Source organism: Felis catus, chromosome A2 (assembly GCF_018350175.1).
Source record: "Felis catus isolate Fca126 chromosome A2, F.catus_Fca126_mat1.0, whole genome shotgun sequence".
Lineage (NCBI taxonomy): Eukaryota > Metazoa > Chordata > Mammalia > Carnivora > Felidae > Felis > Felis catus.
Window position 1 is genome coordinate 11,119,386 of NC_058369.1, and position 20,345 is coordinate 11,139,730.

General features: G+C 40.3%; 1 protein-coding gene across 1 annotated transcript; it reads right to left on the reverse strand.

The window, feature by feature from the left end:
• Positions 1 to 6,043: 6,043 nt before the first annotated feature.
• Positions 6,044 to 7,009, reverse strand: LOC101086955 (olfactory receptor-like protein OLF4). Its single transcript, XM_003981996.2, has one exon. It carries the CDS (start codon positions 6,971 to 6,973, stop codon positions 6,044 to 6,046), a length of 930 nt encoding a protein of 309 aa, XP_003982045.2. The 5' UTR covers positions 6,974 to 7,009.
• Positions 7,010 to 20,345: the final 13,336 nt, after the last annotated feature.

The window sequence follows — 20,345 nt, forward strand, 5'->3', positions numbered from 1 at the left end:
AGAAATACTTTGCTGGGTCCAAAGAATGTTCAAGAATAAGGGTTGTGTGTATACAAATGTATGTGTATGTATGTACGTTTTTCTTTCAACCACTCACATACACATATGTACATGTGTAAGACCCATAACTCCATTATAACTCATTATAACCTACCTGTTGTGTTGAAAGAAAGCTTGAGAGAACTTGGAGGGTAAAGAAAAGAAGAGAATGAAGGTTTGCATTAACATGAAGTTCTAGGAATGTGGAGATGTAGACAAAAAAAAATTAGAGTAGAACAGGTGGTCTTTATTTTAACAATGAATCTCTTTTCGTATCCTAGTCCCAGAAGCGTCAAAGACAGAAACACATTTACATTTATGCAAGGAGAAATTCTCTGTACCAGCTAATAGGGCTGAATATCTCCAGACTGACTTCAGGTTTTGTTTCTTCTACTCAAGTTGGCTTTCAACACAAAATGCCCTTTTACTCAAGGAAACTAAGTGAAGGAGTTGAAAGATACAAATTCCATTTTTTCAGAGACAGTTGTATGGGATAAACGTTTTTGTCATTTTTCTATTACCAATTACCACACTAAGGGTTTAAAAGAAACCAATTTCTACTCTCCCAGGTCTGGAGGTCAATGTTGAAAATGAGTCTCATAGGGCTAAAATAAAGATGCCTCTGCAGGACACAAGAGAGCTTGAATTCCTGCCCAGTTATGTGATTCCAGGTCACCATATTTTCTCCACAAAAATGGATGTGGAGACCTACCTCTACTGGTTACCTGAATAGAATCCTCAGTGGAGAAGATTTTTTTTAATAGTCATCCAAAATGAATTTGAATAACAGAATGATCATGAATGTTGCTGCGTAGCAAACCATCCTGAGAGCAAATGGCTTGGTAGAATGTCTTTAGAATTCAGTGGAATTGTATGGTGCTGAGTTGTTCTAATCTCTGTTGATCTCCTCAAGGGACTTGAGTCAGCCGTGTGTCAGCTTGGGGAGGCTCTGCTGATCTCGCCAGGGCATTCTAGTATAATTGGAGCTAGGCTAGCTACCTGTGGCTGATCCAGGGTGGCCTTGGCTTGGACAACTTGTTTATGCTCCACATGTCCACATTTCTGGTAGCCCACCTTGTTTTATTCACTTTTTGGAGGCAGAGTTCCAAGAGAGAGCAGCAGAAATGCACAAAGACCTCTGAGGTCCCCTGTCACTTCTATCAAGTTCTGCTGCCCACACTAAATAAAAAATCCTAACCCATCCCAATTCTAAGATGGAAGAGTAGTCTCCACCTCCTGATGGTAGGTGCTGCGCACATGGCCAGAGACATGGCTACAGAGAAAGACCGGCATTTGGGGCCATCACGGCAAACAGTCTACAACTGCTGTAAATTTCAATTCAAAAGGTTTCATTTCCAGGACAGCTGGGTGGCTCAGTTGGTTAAGCATCCACTTCAGCTCAGGTCATGATCTCATGGTTTGTGAGCTCAAGCCCCACCTCTGCACTGATTGTGCAGAGCCTGCCTAGGATTCTCTCTCTTTCTCTCTCTCCCTCACTCTCTCTCTCTCTGCTCCTCCCCCATTCATACTCTCTCTGTCTCTATCTCCAAATAAATAAATAAACACTAAAAACAAAGTTTAATTTCCACTTCCACATTCATCAGTGCAATTATCTCAGAGAAGACAGTGAGAATGAATTAGGGGCATAATGAGCAGTTATGGAAATTCTACTCCTGGGGGTCAGGCTTTCCTCCAGATATAACCCCTTGCCTTTAGATCGCCATTCCTAGTCTGAGAAAAGATCAAAGAAATTAAAGGTTTTCTTTCCAGATGCCTCAGAGAGACCAGGGACCTCATGTCAAACTCATGATTAATGGAGCTAAGAACTGCTGTATCACTGATGCGATCTTCATGGTACCCTTCTGTTGATACTGTTTTCCTATTGATTGACCTTCCCATTGACATACTCACAAAGGTTTTCATTCTGATACTGTTTTTTTTTTCATGGGGAGGATTCTGCTGGGTGGCGGTGACATTTTTAAATGCAAATGGAAGACAGAGACATAGGAATATTTTTTCTTCACTTTCCAGCTTTATTGAAATTTAATTGACATATAAAATTGCAGAAGTTTCAGCATACAGCCTGGTGATTTCATATACATATCTGTTGTGAAGTGATCATCACAATAGCTTAGTGAATGCATCCATCACTTCACATGGTGACCATTTCCTTTTGTTGCAAGAACATTTACTATGTACTCTGTTAGCAACATTCAAGTATACAACATAACAGAGTTAAGCATAATGACCATATTGTACATTAAGTCCCCAGAACTTATTTATCTCATATCTGAGGGGCGATAGGCTTTCATTAGCATCTTCTCCTTTCCCCCAATGCCAGCCACTGGCAAACATGAACCTACTATCTGATTCTATGGTTCAAACTTTTATATTTCATATATAAGTGAGATTATACAGTATTTGTCTTTATTTCAGTTAGCATAATTACCTTGGGTTCCGTCCATATTTGGACAAAGGAAAGGATGCCTTCCTTTTTTATTGCTGAATTCCATTGTATAGATATGCCGTCATTCTTAATTCATATGTCGATGGATGCCACGCTGTTTCCATGTCTTGGTTATTGTGAATAATGCTGCAGTGAGTGCAAAAGTACAGATATATGAGATGTTCGCCAGTGTGTGGGAATTAAACCACACACTCACGTATGGCTGGTGGATGAAAGAAGAAATCAAAAAAGAAATTTAAAAATCTTGAATCAAATGAAAATGGAAATACAGCACATCAAAACTTATGGGATGTTGCAAAAGCAGCTCTAAGAGAGAAGTTTATAACAATAAATGCCTACATTAAGACAAATAAAAAGATCTTAAGTAAATAACCTAACTTTATGATTCAAAGACCTAGAAAACAAAGCACCAACTAATTCCAAAGCAGCAGAGGAAGAGAAATAACAAATATCAGAGCATACACAAATAATATATAGACCAGAAAACCAAGAGAAAAGACTAACAAAGTGAAGAACCAATTTTTTGAAAATCTAAGCAAAATTGACATGCCTTTAGTTAGACCAGAAAAAAAAAAAACGGACATGGAGAAGACTCAAATAAATAAAATCAGCAGCAAAAGGTGAAGCCTTATAATCAATACCATAGAATATGGAAGAATCCTAGGAGACCACAATGAACAATCTCACTCCGACAAATTGGACAACCTAGAAGAAATAGATAAATCCCTAGAAACATACACACTACCACCACCAAACATACCACACTACCACTAAATCAGGAGGAAATGGGAAATATGAACAGATCAAAAATGAGTAAGGGTATTAAATCTGTCATCAAAAATCTCCCAGCAAAGAAAAGCCCAGGACCAGAGAGCTTCATAGGTGAGTTCTACTAATTATGTAAAGAAGAATGAATTACTATTCTTCTCAAACCCTTCTAGAAACTTAGAGAGGAGGGCACATTCTCAACCTTATTTTCCAAAGTCAGCATGACCCTGACACCAAGTCCTGAAAAGGTCAGTACAAAAAAAAAAAAAAAAAAAGTAAAGAAAACTATAGACCGATATCCCTGATGAACACAGACACAAAATTTTTCAAAAAATATTAGAAAGCTGAATCAAACAGCACATTGAAAGGATTGTATTTCATGATCAAATGGGATTATCTAAATAACGTAAAATTGTCTTTATTTACGTATGATACAAATTGAATATAGAAAATCCTGCAGACTCAACCCTTAAGAGCGCCTTCACTGAGATGAGCACCAAGTTACGTATAGAATTGTTGAATCACTATGTTATACTGAGCTATATTGTTCTGTATGATGATTTTATGTCCTGTACCAATAAAACTTTACTGAACTGAAAATTACACATGTGGCAGACCTTTTGCAGAGATGGCCCCAATTCACCACTTATCTCTGTATCCATGTACTTTGCAATGTGACTGCGAAGCTCCTCCCATTGAGAGGTGGAGCCGATTTCTCCACTTTCGAATCTGGACTGAATTCAGTACTTTATTTGCCTTGGCTAAGAGTGTATGGTGAAAATGACAGTGTGCCTCAAGGGTCCTTGGTGTGTTTCTGCTGCGCTTTTGGAACCCTGTCTCTGCCATGGAAACAAGTCCAAGCTAGCCTGCTGTAAGAAGAGAAATCACGTGGAGCAGAGCCCTGTTGCTCTAAGGATGGTCAACCTAGCCTAGCTTATCACCAGCAAGCTCCCAGATGTGGGAATGCAGCCAAGATTAACAGAGCTCCTCCAGCTGACCCACAGCTGACCACCACCTCATGAGGAGACCAACAGAGACCAAAAGACTTCCCCAACACAGACCCCCATGTGATGGATGGAGCTAGAATGTATTATGCTGACTGAAATAAGTCAGAGAAAGAGAAATATCATTTGATTTCACTCATATGTGGAATTTAAGAAACAAAACAGATGAACATAATGCGGGGGTGGGGGGGTGGAGAGAATAAAGGAAACAAACCAAGCAAGACTCTTATGATAGAGAACAAACAGAGGGTTGATGAAGGAAGGGGGCGGGGGGGGGGGGGTATGGGCTAGATGGGTGATGGGTTAAGGAGAGCATTTGTGATGAGTATTGGGTGTTGTACATAAGTGATAAATCACTGAATTCTACCTCTGAAACCAAGAGTGCACAACCTTTTAACTAACTAACATATAAGTTTAAAAAAATTTTAAAGCATTATCTTAAATCATATAGGTTTGTCATAGCTTGTTATGCAGCAATAGCTTATTGATACAATAATCAAAGTAAACAGAGCTGAGAATATTAATAACCTGCTGCTTCTTATGTTTGACATTTGTTCTGATATTCAAAGGAAGCATTCATAATGACCTGGTTATTCACATTTATTTCAGATAAGTGTACTAAAAAGTGACCACCACTCAGGTTCTTTTCCAGGTAACTGGTAGAGATTGGAAAGACCTGTCTGTTTTTGCAGGGATAACTTGCGGGACTTTCTGTCACAAATCTCAATTCCCAGAGCATTACTGGGCAGGAATTCAAGTTCTTGTCTGAGTAATCCTTTGATCATGAGGATTGAAAAGAGTTTAGAGCATAAAAAAGGTAAATAAATTAATGGCAGTGTAAATGCACGTATTGTTCACTCACTCACACTATAATTTTATGACAGAATTTTTAAAGATGAGATATTAAGGTGAGGGCAATGGAAGAAATAATATCATCATCCAATTAAATAATATAAAATCTGCCACTAAAATCTTCACTCCAGTGAATAAAACACTTTAAATATGGACACCAAATATCCCACACTTCAATGAGTAGATGTACATCATCGAAAACATATTTTCCACCACGAAATATGACGTGACTCAAAATTTTACTTTATCATATTTCAGGTCTTCTCTGACACTAAACCCAAGTCAAGTCACTCGGTTTATTCAAATTCATGTCTTTGTAGATTACATGTGGAACATGTTTTTCATAATCAATTTTTGCCTTACTATTCTATATCAGGGGTACTGTGGATGCTGAGCTGATAAGAGAGAGAACAGGATCCTAAGGATGACAAAACAAACTAGTGACAAAACAAACTAGTATGTTAAAGTCTACATTACCAGGAGGAGCATTTAAGGCGGTAAGGTAGAAAGGAATGGCAGACACAGAGTGAAAAAACTGTGGTCTCAGAATTTCTCTACCATAAAATTATATAAAGGGCCTCAGTTGCCAAATGTAGTTTATTCCATAAAACTAGTACAGTTCGTCACTATATGAGGCAAATGGGAATCTCCAAATTTCTCCTGATTCAAGGCTGGGACTAAATTAGGAAATTAAGAAAACCAGAAAGGAAAAATTGTTAGCTATCAGAAGGAGCAGGATGTTAAACAAAAGGACTTGTTTAAATTCAATAAAGCAGTTGAACTTTAGAAAAATTGAAATTCCAGGATATGAATAGAAGGATTAAGTTCTTCCATGATCCGATTAAAGGATCACAATCTCTGGCTGTTAAGCTTTGAGCCAGCAATCACAGGTACTTCTGGGAAAATGGCCCTTTTATGACTTCCCTCTGAAAAGTAAATTTAGAGCCTCCTTTATGTCTCTGTTCCTCAGGCTGTAGATGAAGGGGTTCAGCATGGGCGTGACCACCGCGTACATCACCGAGGCTGTGGCACTTGAGAGTGAGCTCTGGGTAGCAGTAGAGCTGAGGTGCACTCCTAGGCTGGTACAATAAAATAAGGAGACAACCGAGAGGTGAGATGTACAGGTGGAAAATGCCTTATACCTGCCCAGAGCTGATGAGATCCCACGTATGGAGGAAACTATCTTAGAATAAGAGTACAGGATCCCAGCCAGGGGAGCACCACCCAACAGCACAGCTGCAAAATATACCACCAAGTTATTAAGAAAGGTGTCAGAACAGGCAAGTTGGATCATCTGATTGACTTCACAGAAAAAGTGGGGGATATACACGTGTGTACAGAAGGACAGCTGCAACACCATTAAGGTTTCTAACAAGGAATGCAGGATGTTCATGATCCAGGACACCAGAACCAGCAGTCCACAGAGCCGGGGGTTCATGATGACCGTGTAGTGCAGGGGGTGACAGATGGCCACAAAGCGGTCATAAGCCATCACAGTCAAGAGGAAGTTGTCTAAACCTACAAAGAGTATGAAAAAGTACATCTGCATGATGCAGCTTTCGTAAGTTATTATTTTTCTCTGTGTGTGTATATTCACCAGCATCTTCGGGACGGTGGTGGAAGTGACACAGATGTCTACAAAGGACAGGTTGGCAAGGAAGAAGTACATGGGCGTGTGGAGGTGGGAGTCAGAGTTTACAGCCAGGATGATGAGCAGATTCCCAAGTATGGTGACCAAGTACATGGACAGGAACAGCCCAAAGAGGAAGGGTTGCAACTCTGGTTCCTCTGAAAATCCCAGAAGAAGAAATTCTGAATTTCGTGTATCATTGCCTAGTTCCATGTAGTCGATGTGACTATCAAAATAAGAGAAAAAGAGGATGACACAACCATGCATTACTAACCTGGCTGATACTAACCTGGCTGGTACATTTCTGCACTCAAGAAATTAATTTTTATACTTGTGGATGGAACTAGACAAGAATATTAATATCTAGGGGAAAAAAAGGAAACTATCTCAACATAAAGCCATTTGTGAAAACCCCACAGCAAACATGATACTCAAAGGTGATACAGTGAACATTTTCCTGTATCATCTGAAACAAGGGAAGGATGCCCGCTTTCACAACTTCTACTCAACATAACACTGGAAGTTCTAGCCAGAGTAATTAAAGAAAGAAGAGGTATCCAAACTGTAAAGTAAGAAATAAATTTTTGTATGTAGATGATGTGATCGTATATGTAGAAAATCCTGAAGATGCCACCAAAAAAATTGTATCACCAATAAATTAATTCAGCCAAGTAACTGGATACAAAGCCAACCCGGAAAAAATCAGTTGCATTTTTACATATGAAGAATGAATGATCTGAAAAGGAAATAAAACAATTCCCTTTATGTGACCTCCAAAAGAAGAAGACTGTCACCTCACACCAGTCAGAATGGCTAGTATAATGAGACAAGACACAAATGTTGGTGAGGATGTGGAGAAGAGGGAACACTCATCCACATTGGTGGGAATGCAAACTGGTGCGGCCACTGTGGTAAACAGTATGGAGGCTCCTCAAAAAATTAAAAATAGAAATACTACATGATCAAGTAATTCCATTACTGAGTATTTACCCAAAGAAAACAAAAACATTAATTTGAAAATATATGTGCACCCCATGTTTACTGCAGCATTTTTTATAATAGCCAAGATATGAAAGCAACTCATGTGTCCACTGATACATGAATGGCTAACATAGATTAGTATATAGCTAAGTAGATAAAATATATATTGGTATATATCTAAGTAGATAAAGTATATATTAGTGTGTGTGTATATATATACGTGTGTGTGTGTATCTATTAATATATATATCGGTATATATCTAAGTAGATGAAGTATATATTGGTATATATTTGTGTATATATATTGGTATATATCTAAATAGATAAAGTATATATTGGTGATATATATATTGTGTGTATATATATAATGAAATATCACTCAGCCATAAAAAGAATGAGACCTTTCCATATGCAACAACATAAGTGAATCTAGAGGATGCTACACTAAGTGAAACAAGTTAGACAAAGACAAATATCATATGATCTCACTTATAGGTATAATGTAAAAACAAGAACAGACAGACAGATACTTAAATACAGAAAACAAACTGGTACTTGCCAGAGGGTAGGTGGGGTGGGAGCGGGGGTAGATACAGGGTATTAAGAGGTACAAATGAGATCTTGCCATTGGTAACACCATGCATGGACCCAGAGAGTATAATGTTAAGTGAAATAAGTCAGTCAGAGAAAGACAAATACCATATGATTTTACTCATCGATGGAATTTAACAAACAGAACAAATGAACAAAGGAAAAACAGACTTTTAACTATAGAAAAAAAAGTGATGGTTTCCAGAGGGGAGGTGGGTGGGAGGATGGGTAAAATAGGGGAAGGGGATTAAGAGTACATTCATCATGATGAGCACTGAGTAATGTATACAATTGTTGCAGCACTATATTGTACACCTGAAACTAATATAACAATGCATGTAAATTATACTGAAATTAAAAAATCAATTTTAAAAAATACAAAAATCACCCAACATCCTTTAAACTACCAAAAAAAAAAAAATCCCAAAATATAATGAACTAAAAAAAATAAAATCTACCACAAAACTGTCTTCATTCAGGTAAGAAACTGAGAAAGAAGAAGTTATACATTAACTAAGAGAATTTAAAACACTTTTATGGCCAAATTATCTCCATATAATTCAACAGAGAAAAATAAACTGTAAAAATAATTTGAAATGCTGACAGCCATAGCAAATGAGCATATAATATGTGGGCATATAATTACAATGGGCAAATCAAAATGGCCACCAAGTATATGAATTTTGTTCAAACTCACTGACAGTTTACGACAAAAACAAGAAATCTCTTCCACATCCATCTTCCTGTCAAAAAAGTTAAATCTTCCTGTCAAAAAATTAAAGAGCTGCCACACCAGTTGGGATTGGGACTGTTGCCAAACCAGTTGGGATTGGAAATGTTAAACAGGCAGCAACACAGTACTCTTTAATTTTCATAGCGGAAATGTGACGTGCTGTAACATTTGAGATAAATTATCTGAAGACAGCTCTAAGTATTAAAAATATAGATATGTGTTATTTAACTCAGGATTTCTTGATCTCAGCACTGTTGACGTTCTGGCCCAGATCATTCTCTGGTGGAGTTTGTCCTGGGCATTGTAGGATGTTTACAGCATCTCTGGTCTCTAGTGACACCTCCCCAGTCTGACAGCCTAAAATGTCTCTGGACATTGCTCAATGTCCCCTGGAGGACAGAATTGCCCCCAGTGGAGAACCAGCATTTTAACTCAAACTCAAAATATTTTTGTAAAATTTATATAATGGCAATTTAATGAAAAAGAATATGAAAAGTCCTGAAAAGCATGAATGACACGGACACACCCTGAAATATTAGGCAATCCCTGAAATAATGAATTAGCATTATACTAGCTGATGGAGGCAAGTCTGTAAAGTTGAGGGAGACAAGCTATTTAAAGTAGACAAGCTATTTAGAAAAAGACAGCACCAGACCCTAAAGGCCATTTACAATGTGCGTAAGATTCTGTTCATGAATTTGTATAAAAGTGTGTGAATATTTATGTGTGCATAATATAGAAGTTTAAGTTTCAAAAGAAACTCAGAGCTTACGGAACAAAGCCTAGCAGGGAGGGTGATAATAGGTTAGCCATGGACCTCCTTCACACAACTGTACGAAACACCCTGACAGTCTAAAACTATAGAGAGGTATAAAATAATATTAATGTAGTGACATCTTGTGGATCAGTAATTCAAGATTAAGGTGCTAAATACTTGGAAATAAGGGCACCTGGCTGGCTCAGTCAGTAGAGCATGAAACTCTTGATCTTGGGCTTAGGAGTTCGAGCCCCACATTGGGCATAGAGATTACTTTTAAACAACATAAAAACTTGGGGGAGGGCATCTGGGTGGCTCAGTCAAACATACAACTCTTCATCTCAGCTCAGGTCGTGATCTCATGGTTTGTGAGTTCGAGCCCCAAGTCAGGTTCCATGCTGACAGCACAGAGCCTGCTTGGGATTCTCTCTCTCTCTCTCTCTCTCTCTCTCTCTCTCTGTCTCTCTCTCTCTCTCTCTCTCTCTCTCTTTCTCCCTCTCTCTCTGCCCCTCCCCCTCTCCAAATAAATAAATAAATAAATAAATAACAAAAACCTGGAAATAAAAGAATATAACAAATACAACAAAAAGCCTTTTTTAGGGGCGCCTGGGTGGCGCAGTCGGTTAAGCGTCCGACTTCAGCCAGGTCACGATCTCACGGTCCGTGAGTTCGAGCCCCGCGTCAGGCTCTGTGCTGACAGCTCAGAGCCTAGAGCCTGTTTCAGATTCTGTGTCTCCCTCTCTCTCTGCCCCTCCCCTGTTCATGCTCTGTCTCTCTCTGTCTCAAAAATAAATAAACGTTAAAAAAAAATTTTTTTTAAGTGGGTATGAAGCATTATTTAAAATTATGATTTTATCTTATATACAGATATATATATTAATTCATATTTGTGAAAGAAAAAAAGAGGAACTTTAGTCAAATGACAAAGAAGAATGCCTTCCAAACCATGGTTGAAGGTGATGTGACTTTGAGAAATAGATCTAATTACAAAAGCCCAAAAGGTACAATAAGGAATAACAGAAATGTGGAGACTGGTTGGAAATATGTATAAAAAGTGACTTATTAATTCAAACGATGCAGAAGAACTCTCTACACTTAAAATAGTAAAAGGTGGGAAGAAAATATACACAAAGAACCGAACATCAAACCATGAAGCTGGTGGGGAAACTCAATTCTTATATTTGAAAAAAATGCAGTCAAAAACAGGAATATAAACACTCCAAACCCACCAAACAAAAGCACAGAACTGGCCCAGACAATTTTCTTTGTTTTTTTTTATGTTTATTTTTGAGAGAGAGAGAGACAGAGCATGAACAGGAGAGGAGCAGAGAGACAGGGAGACACAGAGTCCGAAGAAGGCTCCAGGCTCCAAGCCTCCAGCACAGAGTCCCACGCGGAGCTCAAACTCAAACCGTGAGATCATGACCCAGGCCAAAGTTGGATGCTCAACCGACTGAGCCACCCAGGCACCCCTGGCCCAGACAATTTTCAATAGAGAAAGCCAATGTTTACAAAACCCACAAATATACTCACCCTCACCAGTAAGGAAGTAATCGCAATGTAGAGCTTTTTTTTTAGTATTTCCTTTTTCACCTATTAATTTTTTTTAAATGCTTATTTATTTTGAGAGAGTGGGAGAGACAGAGTGTGAACAAAGGAGGGGTGGAGAAAGAGGGAGACACAGAATCCAAAGCAGGCTCCAGGCTCCGAGCTATCAGCACAGAGCCTGACACGGGGCTCGAACCCACAAACCATGAGATCATAGCCTGAGGTGAAGTCAGACGCTTAACTGACTGAGCCACCCAGGCGCCCCTTAAATTTTTTTTCAATTGATTAGAATATGCAACATGAAAAAGGACACCATGAAATGTATGTCTCATGATCCATTGGTCTGGATCTTTCTCATCAATATGGACACATACTCAAATTTTCCCTGGCTTACTGCATATCCCTCGTAGCTAATGCCCTATTTCTCTATTCCCCTTAAATGCAAAGATTCTTGGACTTGTGTTCCACTTCTACTGGGACCATCTTATTCCACCCATTACCACTCTTCCATTGCCACTAGTTAATTCTCAACCATCTCCCCACATTGCCGATTTCAATGTTTCCTTTCTTTTTTGGATCATAAATAAATACATTAATTAGTGAATCAAGCAAGCCAACAACCACAGTGATGTCCCAGTGCTGGGTTAGGTTGCGTTGGCTCTCAAGTAGCTTCAGGTAAATGTTCTCATCCTTCTATTCTCTCTGGCCCTTTCCTGCAGTACCTACTGGGTTTTTGGACTCACCTTCATGGGGGTCTCTGGGAGCAAGGTCTCTGTGGGAAAGTCCAAATTCCTCCCTCAATAGTTGATGGTGGAGACTGAAGCTCTGTTCTCAAACAATACAGCAGGAGTCTCTTAGCCACACTTAGGACTCCAATAGAAATAACCGTGTTCATTCAGCCCAAGGTTGCACATGTTGAGGGACAACAGCAGAAGAGAGATTTTTTACTCCCATCCCTGAGGCATCATCCCCAATGGGACATTGCTCTGCACGGATAGGAATTTTTTCCCTGTAGTTTCCCTGTTCCCAGGAGACCAGCTTACAAGTCAGGTGAATCTGGTTATTATTCTTCCCTGAACTCACATGTCTCCCAGGGATCTAACCTCCTAGTACCTTACCCCAACCCTGAGTTGAAGTTTTCTCCAAATCTAAGAATAAAGAGGTTTTCTTTACTAGGTTCCTTGCGTCTCCCAAATATTGATTCGTGATGGGACACAGCACTGATACCCCCAGAGGATTACTATTACCTCTTTCAACAAGGTGAAGAACTGTGTTCCTTTGACATAGAACCACAAGTACTACTGTCTTGGGCTTTCATAACACTTGCCAAAACAGTTAAGAGTTCAATGCTTTGACAGAAATTCAGACCTGTCATTCAGTTTTAATTTATAATACATTTTGTAACTAAAAGGTATATAGTTACATATAGAGTTTCAGTTTCAAAGATGAAAAGAGTTCTGGAATGGATGGTGGGGATGGCTGCCCAACAACATGAATGTATTTAATACCGCCGAGCTGTGCACTTAAAAATGGTTAAGATTGGGGGGCGCCTGGGTGGCTCAGTCGGTTAAGCGTCCGACTTTGGCTCAGGTCATGATCTCACGGTCTGTGGTTCGAGCCCCGCGTCAGGCTCTGTGCTGACAGCTCAGAGCCTGGAGCCTGCTTCAGATCCTGTGTCTCCCTCTCACTCTGTTCCTCCCCCGCTTGTGCTCTGTCTCTGTCTCAAAAAAATAAATAAATGTCAAAATATAAAAATAAGTGGTTAAGATGGGGGTGAAATAGGTGACGGGGACTGAGGAGGGCACTTGTCATGGTGAGCACTGGGGGATGCACGGAATTGTTGAATCACTGTATTGTACACCTGAATCTAATGTAATGCTGTACATTAACTATACTGGAATAACATTAAAAATAAAATAATAAAAATATAGACAGTGAATAGAAAAAAATGGTTAAAATGGTAAATCCTGTTACATGTATTTTAGCACAATAAGAAAATCTTTAACTTAAAAATATATATATTTGAATCTTTTATGCACATTGCCTTGAGATTAGTACCTTCTGTGAATTGTCTCATTTAATTTTTTATAAAAGTCCATTTGCCGGGGTGAGTAGTCTTATGAGTCTCATTGCACATTTGCAGAATGGGGCTCAGAAGGGTGGAATGGTCTACCCAACATTGTGAACTGTTGTGAACCCAAAGGGATGGGCTTTGATCGGAACTCCTTCAACGTGTTTACAGGCCTCTTGCTCTAGCCTGGTCATTCTCATCTAGGGGGGATTTTGCCTCCCAGGATACTTGGAAGGATCTAGTGAAGTGTTTGGTTGTGAGAACTGGGCAGGTGCAATTGCCCTCCTTGTCAGTTGAGGCTAGGAATGCTGCACAGCATCTACTGTTCCCAGGACAACCTTCATCACAAAGAATTATCCACCACAAATGTCAACAGTGAGAAGGTGGAGAAACACAACACTAGACCAGCACCTCTCCGAATTTTGTACGTATGGGAATCATTTGGTTATCTTCCCCAAATGCAGATTCTGCTTGGGCAGGGCTAATATGAGCCCAGAAATTCCGCATTTATCTAGCTTCCCGTTGTTGATGCCATAGGTCCTGGTTCCATGGCCACTCTTTGAGTATCAGGGCTGTGGTCCATACAACTCAATAACAAAAAAAAAAAAAAAAGAAAGAAAGAAAGAAAGAAAGAAAGAAAGAAAGAAAGAAAGAAAGAAAGAAAGAAAGAAAGAAAGAAAGGAAACAATCTGATTTGGAAATGCACACAGGAACTGAATAGACATTTTTCCAAAAAAAAAAAAAAAACATCCAAATGGCCAATAGGTACATGAAAGGATGCTCAACGTCATTAATCGCCAGGGAAATGCATATCAAAAAGCCACAATGAGATAGCACTTCATACCTATTTGGATCACCATCATCAAAAAGACAAGAGATACCAAGTACTAGTGAGGATGTGAGAAAAGGGAACCCTTATGTACTGTTGGTAGAAATATAAATTGGTTCAGGCACTAAGGAAGACAGTATGGAGGTTCCTAAAAAATATTAAAACTAGAACTACCATATGATCCTATAATCCTGCCTCAGGGTACATATCCAAAGGAAATGAAAACAGGTTATGAAAAAGATATCCTCACTCTCATGCTTATTTATTGCAACATTATTCACAGTAACCAAGATATGGAAACAACCCAGTGTCAATGGATGAATGGATAAAGAAGATATGGTATATATGTTCAGTAGGATATTATTTAGCCCTGATAACTAAAGCAATCCAACCATCTGCAACAAAGGATGGACCTTGGGGACATTATGCTGAATAAAATAAGTTAGACAGAAAAAGACAAATACTGTATGATTTCATTTCTCCTTGGAATCTAAAAAAAAAAAAAGCTGAACTCATAGAAACAGAGAGTGGAACGGTGGTTACCAGGGGCTGGAGGGTGGAGAAGTTGGGGAGATATTGTTGAAGGGTACAAATTTGCAACTGGAAGATGAATAAGTTCTGGAGGTCTGATGCACAGCATATGGATTATAGTCAACAATATTGTATTATAAACTTCAAAGGTTCTAAGAGACTAGATCTTAATGTTCTTACCACAAAAATGTAGTGATAATCATGTAACAAGTTAGAGGTATTAGCTAATGCTGCAGTGGAAATCATATTGTAATCAACTCATTGACACCTTAAACTTATACCATGTTTTATGTTAGGTATATCTCCATAAAATTTTGTTAAAGAATAAAGTGGGAGGGGCGCCTGGGTGGCTCAGTCGGTTGAGCGTCCGACTTCGGCTCAGGTCATGAACTCACAGCTCATGAGTTCGAGCCCCGCGTCAGGCTCTGTGCTGACAGCTCGAAGCCTGGAGCCTGCTTTGGATTCTGTGTCTCCCTCTCTCTGCCCCTAACCCACTCGCATTCTGTCTCTAGCTCTCTCAAAAATAAATAAACATTTTTTAAAAAAATTTTTTTAAGAATAAAGTGGGAACTTCCTAAATACTCCCTTCAGGCATAGACTGTTTCTACCTGGATGTTAACATCATAGGGAAAATTCTTATAGTAGCTTAGTTTGTATTTTCACATGTTCAGACAAGACAACTCAGAGACCTTCTAATAAAAATAAAATATTCTACTAAAAAGATTTAACTCACAGCTGAAGAGATTGAAAGATATAGGGTGGTTGAAATCGGAATCCCCTGAGGAATTAAAATTAGGGTCTCCAAGGGATATTTGCCCATCCGTGTTTATAGTGACGCTATTTACAATAGCCAAAACATGAAAGCAACCCAAACATTCTTCGATGGATGACTGGATAAGCAAAATGTGATGCATACATACAGTAAAATATCATTCCACCTTAAAAGGAAGGAAATTCTTGTACTTGCTATAACATGGATAAACTTCAGGATATTATACTAAGTGAAATAAGGTAGTCACAAAAAATACTGTGTTTTTTTGGTAGTGGACTTGTTTTTTTGTTGTTGTTTTTTGTTTGTTTTAATTTGGGTATAGTTGGCATTAATTTCAGGTGTACATCTTAGTGATTTGACAAATTTATACGTTATGCTACATTCACCACAAGTGTAGTTATCTGTCCCAATAACATCACTATTACAAAAAGACAACCTACTGAATGATGGAAAATGTTTACGAGTGACATATCTGTTAAGGGGTTAACATCCAAAATATATAAAGGACTTATACAACACAACACCAAAAAAAAAAAAAAATCTGATTAAAAACGGTCAGAGAACCTGAACAAAAATACTGCATTATTCCATTTATATGAGATAACTAGAGCAGTCAAACTCATAGAGACTGAAGGCAGAATCGTGATTACCAGGGGCTATGGGCAGAGGGGAGAGGAGGTCTTTTTCAACGGGGACAGCATTTCAGTTTTGCACGACAAAACTGTTCTGTGGGTGGATATTGCTGATAGTTGCACAATAATGTGAATTACTTACTACCACAGAAATGTGCACTTAAAAATGGATGAGAGGGGCGCCTGGGTGGCGCAGTCGGTTAAGCGTCCCGACTTCAGCCAGGTCACGATCTCGCGGTCCGTGAGTTCGAGCCCCGCGTCGGGCTCTGGGCTGATGGCTCAGAGCCTGGAGCCTGTTTCCGATTCTGTGTCTCCCTCTCTCTCTGCCCCTCCCCCGTTCATGCTCTGTCTCTCTCTGTCCCAAAAATAAATAAACGTTGAAAAAAATTTAAAAAAAAAAAAATGGATGAGATGGAGGTGCCTGGGTGGCCCAGTCAGTTGACCTTTGGACTCTTGATTTTGGCTCAGGTCATGATCCCAGGGTCGTGTGATCAAGCCCTGCATCAGGCTCCGCGCTGAGCATGAAACCTGCTTAAGATTCTGTCTCTCTGTGCCCCTCTCCCCTCCTCACCAGTGCTTTTTCTCTCTCTAACAACAAACAACAAAAAAAAAAATGGATGAGATGGTAAATTTTATTATGAGTATTTTTTTTAAGGAGGCTTCATGCCCAGCACGGAGCCCAACACGGGGCTTGAAGTCACGACCCTGAGATAAAGACCTGAGCTGAGATCAAGAGTCAGATGCTAGAGGCGCCTGGGTGGCTCAGTCACTTAGGGTCTGACTTGGGCTCAGGTCATGATCTCATGGTCCGTGAGTTCAGGCCCTGTGTCGGGCTCTGTGCTGACAAATCAGAGCCTGGAGCCTACTTCAGATTCTGCGTCTCCCTCTCTCTCTGCCCCTCCCCTGCTCGTGCTCTGTCTCTCTCTCTCTCTCTCTCTCTCTCTCTCTCTCTCTCTCTCAAAAATAAATAAAAACAGGGGCGCCTGGGTGGCACAGTCGGTTAAGCGTCCGACTTCAGCCAGGTCACGATCTCGCGGTCCATGAGTTCGAGCCCCGCGTCGGGCTCTGTGCTGACAAATCAGAGCCTGGAGCCTACTTCAGATTCTGTGTCTCCCTCTCTCTTTGCCCCTTCCCTGCTCATTCTCTCTGTCTCTCTCTGTCTCTGTCTCTCTCTGTCTCTGTCTCTCTCTCTCTCTCTTTCTCTGTCTCCCTCAAAACTAAATAAAACATTTAAAAAAAAGTCAGATCCTCAACCAACTAAGCCACCCAGGCACCCCTTATTATGGACTTCTTATGAAAACTTAAAATAATGTTTTAAAGGAGAAGAATAGGTCAAACACAGAGCCCTTTACATGGGCAAAATATACATCTATAAATCTGGAAGAATATACAGAGAATTTTGATTGTTATAACATAGAAATCTAGAGCATTTTTTAAGTCTGTATCTCCAGATAACTTGTATATGGAATTTTAAAATTCACAAATAAAATTAGAAACTGGAGGCACTGGAAATGCAGTAAAACTTTGGATTGTGAGTAACTCATTCTGTGAGTGTTCCGCAAGACAAGCAAACACTTTTAAAAATTTTTAACTTGAGGGGCGCCTGGGTGGCTCAGTCGGTTAAGCGGCCGACTTCAGCTCAGGTCACGATCTCACGGTCGGTGAGTTTGAGCCCCGCGTCGGGCTCTGCGCTGACAGCTCAGAGCCTGGAGCCCGTTTCAGATTCTGTGTCTCCCTCTCTCTCTGACCCTCCCCTGCTCATGCTCTGTCTCTCTCTGTCTCAAAAATAAACGTTAAAAAAAAAAATTTTTAACTTGAGGGGCGCCTGGGTGGCTCAGTCGGTTAAGCGGCCGACTTCAGCCAGGTCACGATCTCGCGGTCCGTGAGTTCGAGCCCCGCGTCAGGCTCTGGGCTGACGGCTCGGAGCCTGGAGCCTGTTTCCGATTCTGTGTCTCCCTCTCTCTCTGCCCCTCCCCCGTTCATGCTCTGTCTCTCTCTGTCCCAAAAATAAAAAATTAAAAAAAGTTGAAAAAAAATTAAAAAAAAAATTTTTTTAACTTGATAAACAAGCGATGTCTTGCAATATGAGTAGTAGTACATGATGCTGAATGTCACATGATCACAACTGAGCCAATGGTTCTTGAAATTCACTTTGAAATACAAGTGCTTTGGATTACAAGCATGGTTCCAGAACCAATTAGGCTCGCAAACCAAGGTTTTACTGTATGCTTTTTAAAAATATATTTAAAGAGTATATTGTTAAATTTTTATTTAAATCCCAATTGGCCTAGCGGCGCCTGGGTGGCCCAGTCAGTTGAGCACCCAACTTCGGCTCAGGTCACGATCTCAGGGTCCATGAGTTCGAGCCCCACGTCAGGCTCTGTACTGACAGCTCGGAGCCTGGGGCCTGTTTCAGATTCTGTGTCTCCCTCTCGCTCTGGCCCTCCCCCATTCATGCTCTGTCTCTCTCTGTCTCAAAAAAAATAAATAAACGTAAAAAAAAAGTTTTAAAGTAAAAAATTCCAATTGGTCTTAAATGTAACTGTATTTCTTCTATTCTAGTCTCCACACATTTTTTTATTACAACTGAATAAGAATGATGATCAGAATAACAATCAAAATAACTACATGGACACCTTGGTACCTGAAATCCAATTGTTCCTGCCATTGAAAATTCAAGAACTAGGGGCGCCTGGGTGGCGCAGTCGGTTAAGCGTCCGACTTCAGCCAGGTCACGATCTCGCGGTCCGTGAGTTCGAGCCCCGCGTCGGGCTCTGGGCTGATGGCTCAGAGCCTGGAGCCTGTTTCCGATTCTGTGTCTCCCTCTCTCTCTGCCCCTCCCCCGTTCATGCTCTGTCTCTCTCTGTCCCAAAAAATAAATAAATGTTGAAAATTCAAGAACTAAGTAGGTCTGGATAGTGAAGGGTTATTTGATTTTTGTTTGCCTTTAAGATTTTATTTTTAAGGGGCGCCTGGGTGGCTCAGTCGGTTGAGCGTCCGACTTCAGCTCAGGTCACGATCTCGCGGTCCATGAGTTCGAGCCCCGCGTCGGGCTCTGGGCTGATGGCTCAGAGCCTGGAGCCTGCTTCCGATTTTGTGTCTCCCTCTCTCTGCCCCTCCCCCGTTCATGCTCTGTCTCTCTCTGTCTCAAAAATAAATAAAACGTTAAAAAAATTTTTAAAAAAGATTTTATTTTTAAGTAATCTCTAAACCCAATATGGGGCTCGAACTTACAACCCCGAGATCAAGAATCACAGTGCCTGCCGACTAAGCCAGCCAGAAACCCCTATTTGTTTGTTCTTTTTAATCTCTTCTTTAAGAGATACATGCTGAAGTGGCTTGAATATTTATGAGCAAAGTTATATTTTATCTGGGAATTGCTTGAAAATAATCCTCTCATGGTAAATAGAGTGGCCTGGTTCCTGATGAAATAAGGCCACAGGCTAACAATTGTTGGAACTCAGTGAGCACATGAGCACGTGGAAGGGAGTTCATTAGACTCTTCTTTCTACCTCTGTGTGTTTGGATTTTCCATAATAAAAAAGGTTTTTAATGATCCCGATGGGAGGGGACACATTCTTCTGACATCAGAGATACCCCCAAGAGGACACAACTGACTGAAAATTTTCCCTTTTGATTCCAGTCCCCAGATTCCTAGCAATTATACTGCCCTAAGATTACAATGGAAAACGTTACTTAAGGGGAAACTACGAGAATTCAGCATCGAGTTCAATAAACTTTGCCCCTCACCTTCAGCCCACAAATCTGAGGAAAGAAAGAAACCTCCTCACGCCTCCTAGAAACATCTCCCTGGTCCAGGGATCCATGCCTAGTGCCATTTCCCTGCCACCTCCACCCTTCACCTGCCTGGGAAGACGAGATTCACAAAACAGGTCCTGTAGGTGACCCCGTCTGAGTGAGAAGAACAGCATAGCACATTCTTGGGAAATGAAGTAAGAGGAAGGAGCAGTTTCCCCAGCTGCACAGCCAGGGGTAAGGAAACTGGGAAAGTCTAGACATTCAAAACGATTCAATACAGTTGAAGTGTCTAACTGGCTAACCAAGAAGGAAGCTTCGGGCATAGCGGTTGCCTCTCTATTAGCATGTTCTTCATCCCGGGCTTGGTCCAGCATTTCCACG

Coding starts and splice junctions, on each gene's coding strand:
- LOC101086955 (XM_003981996.2), bottom strand. CDS start 6,973: ATGGAACTAGGCAATGATACACGAAATTCAGAATTTCTTCTTCTGGGA.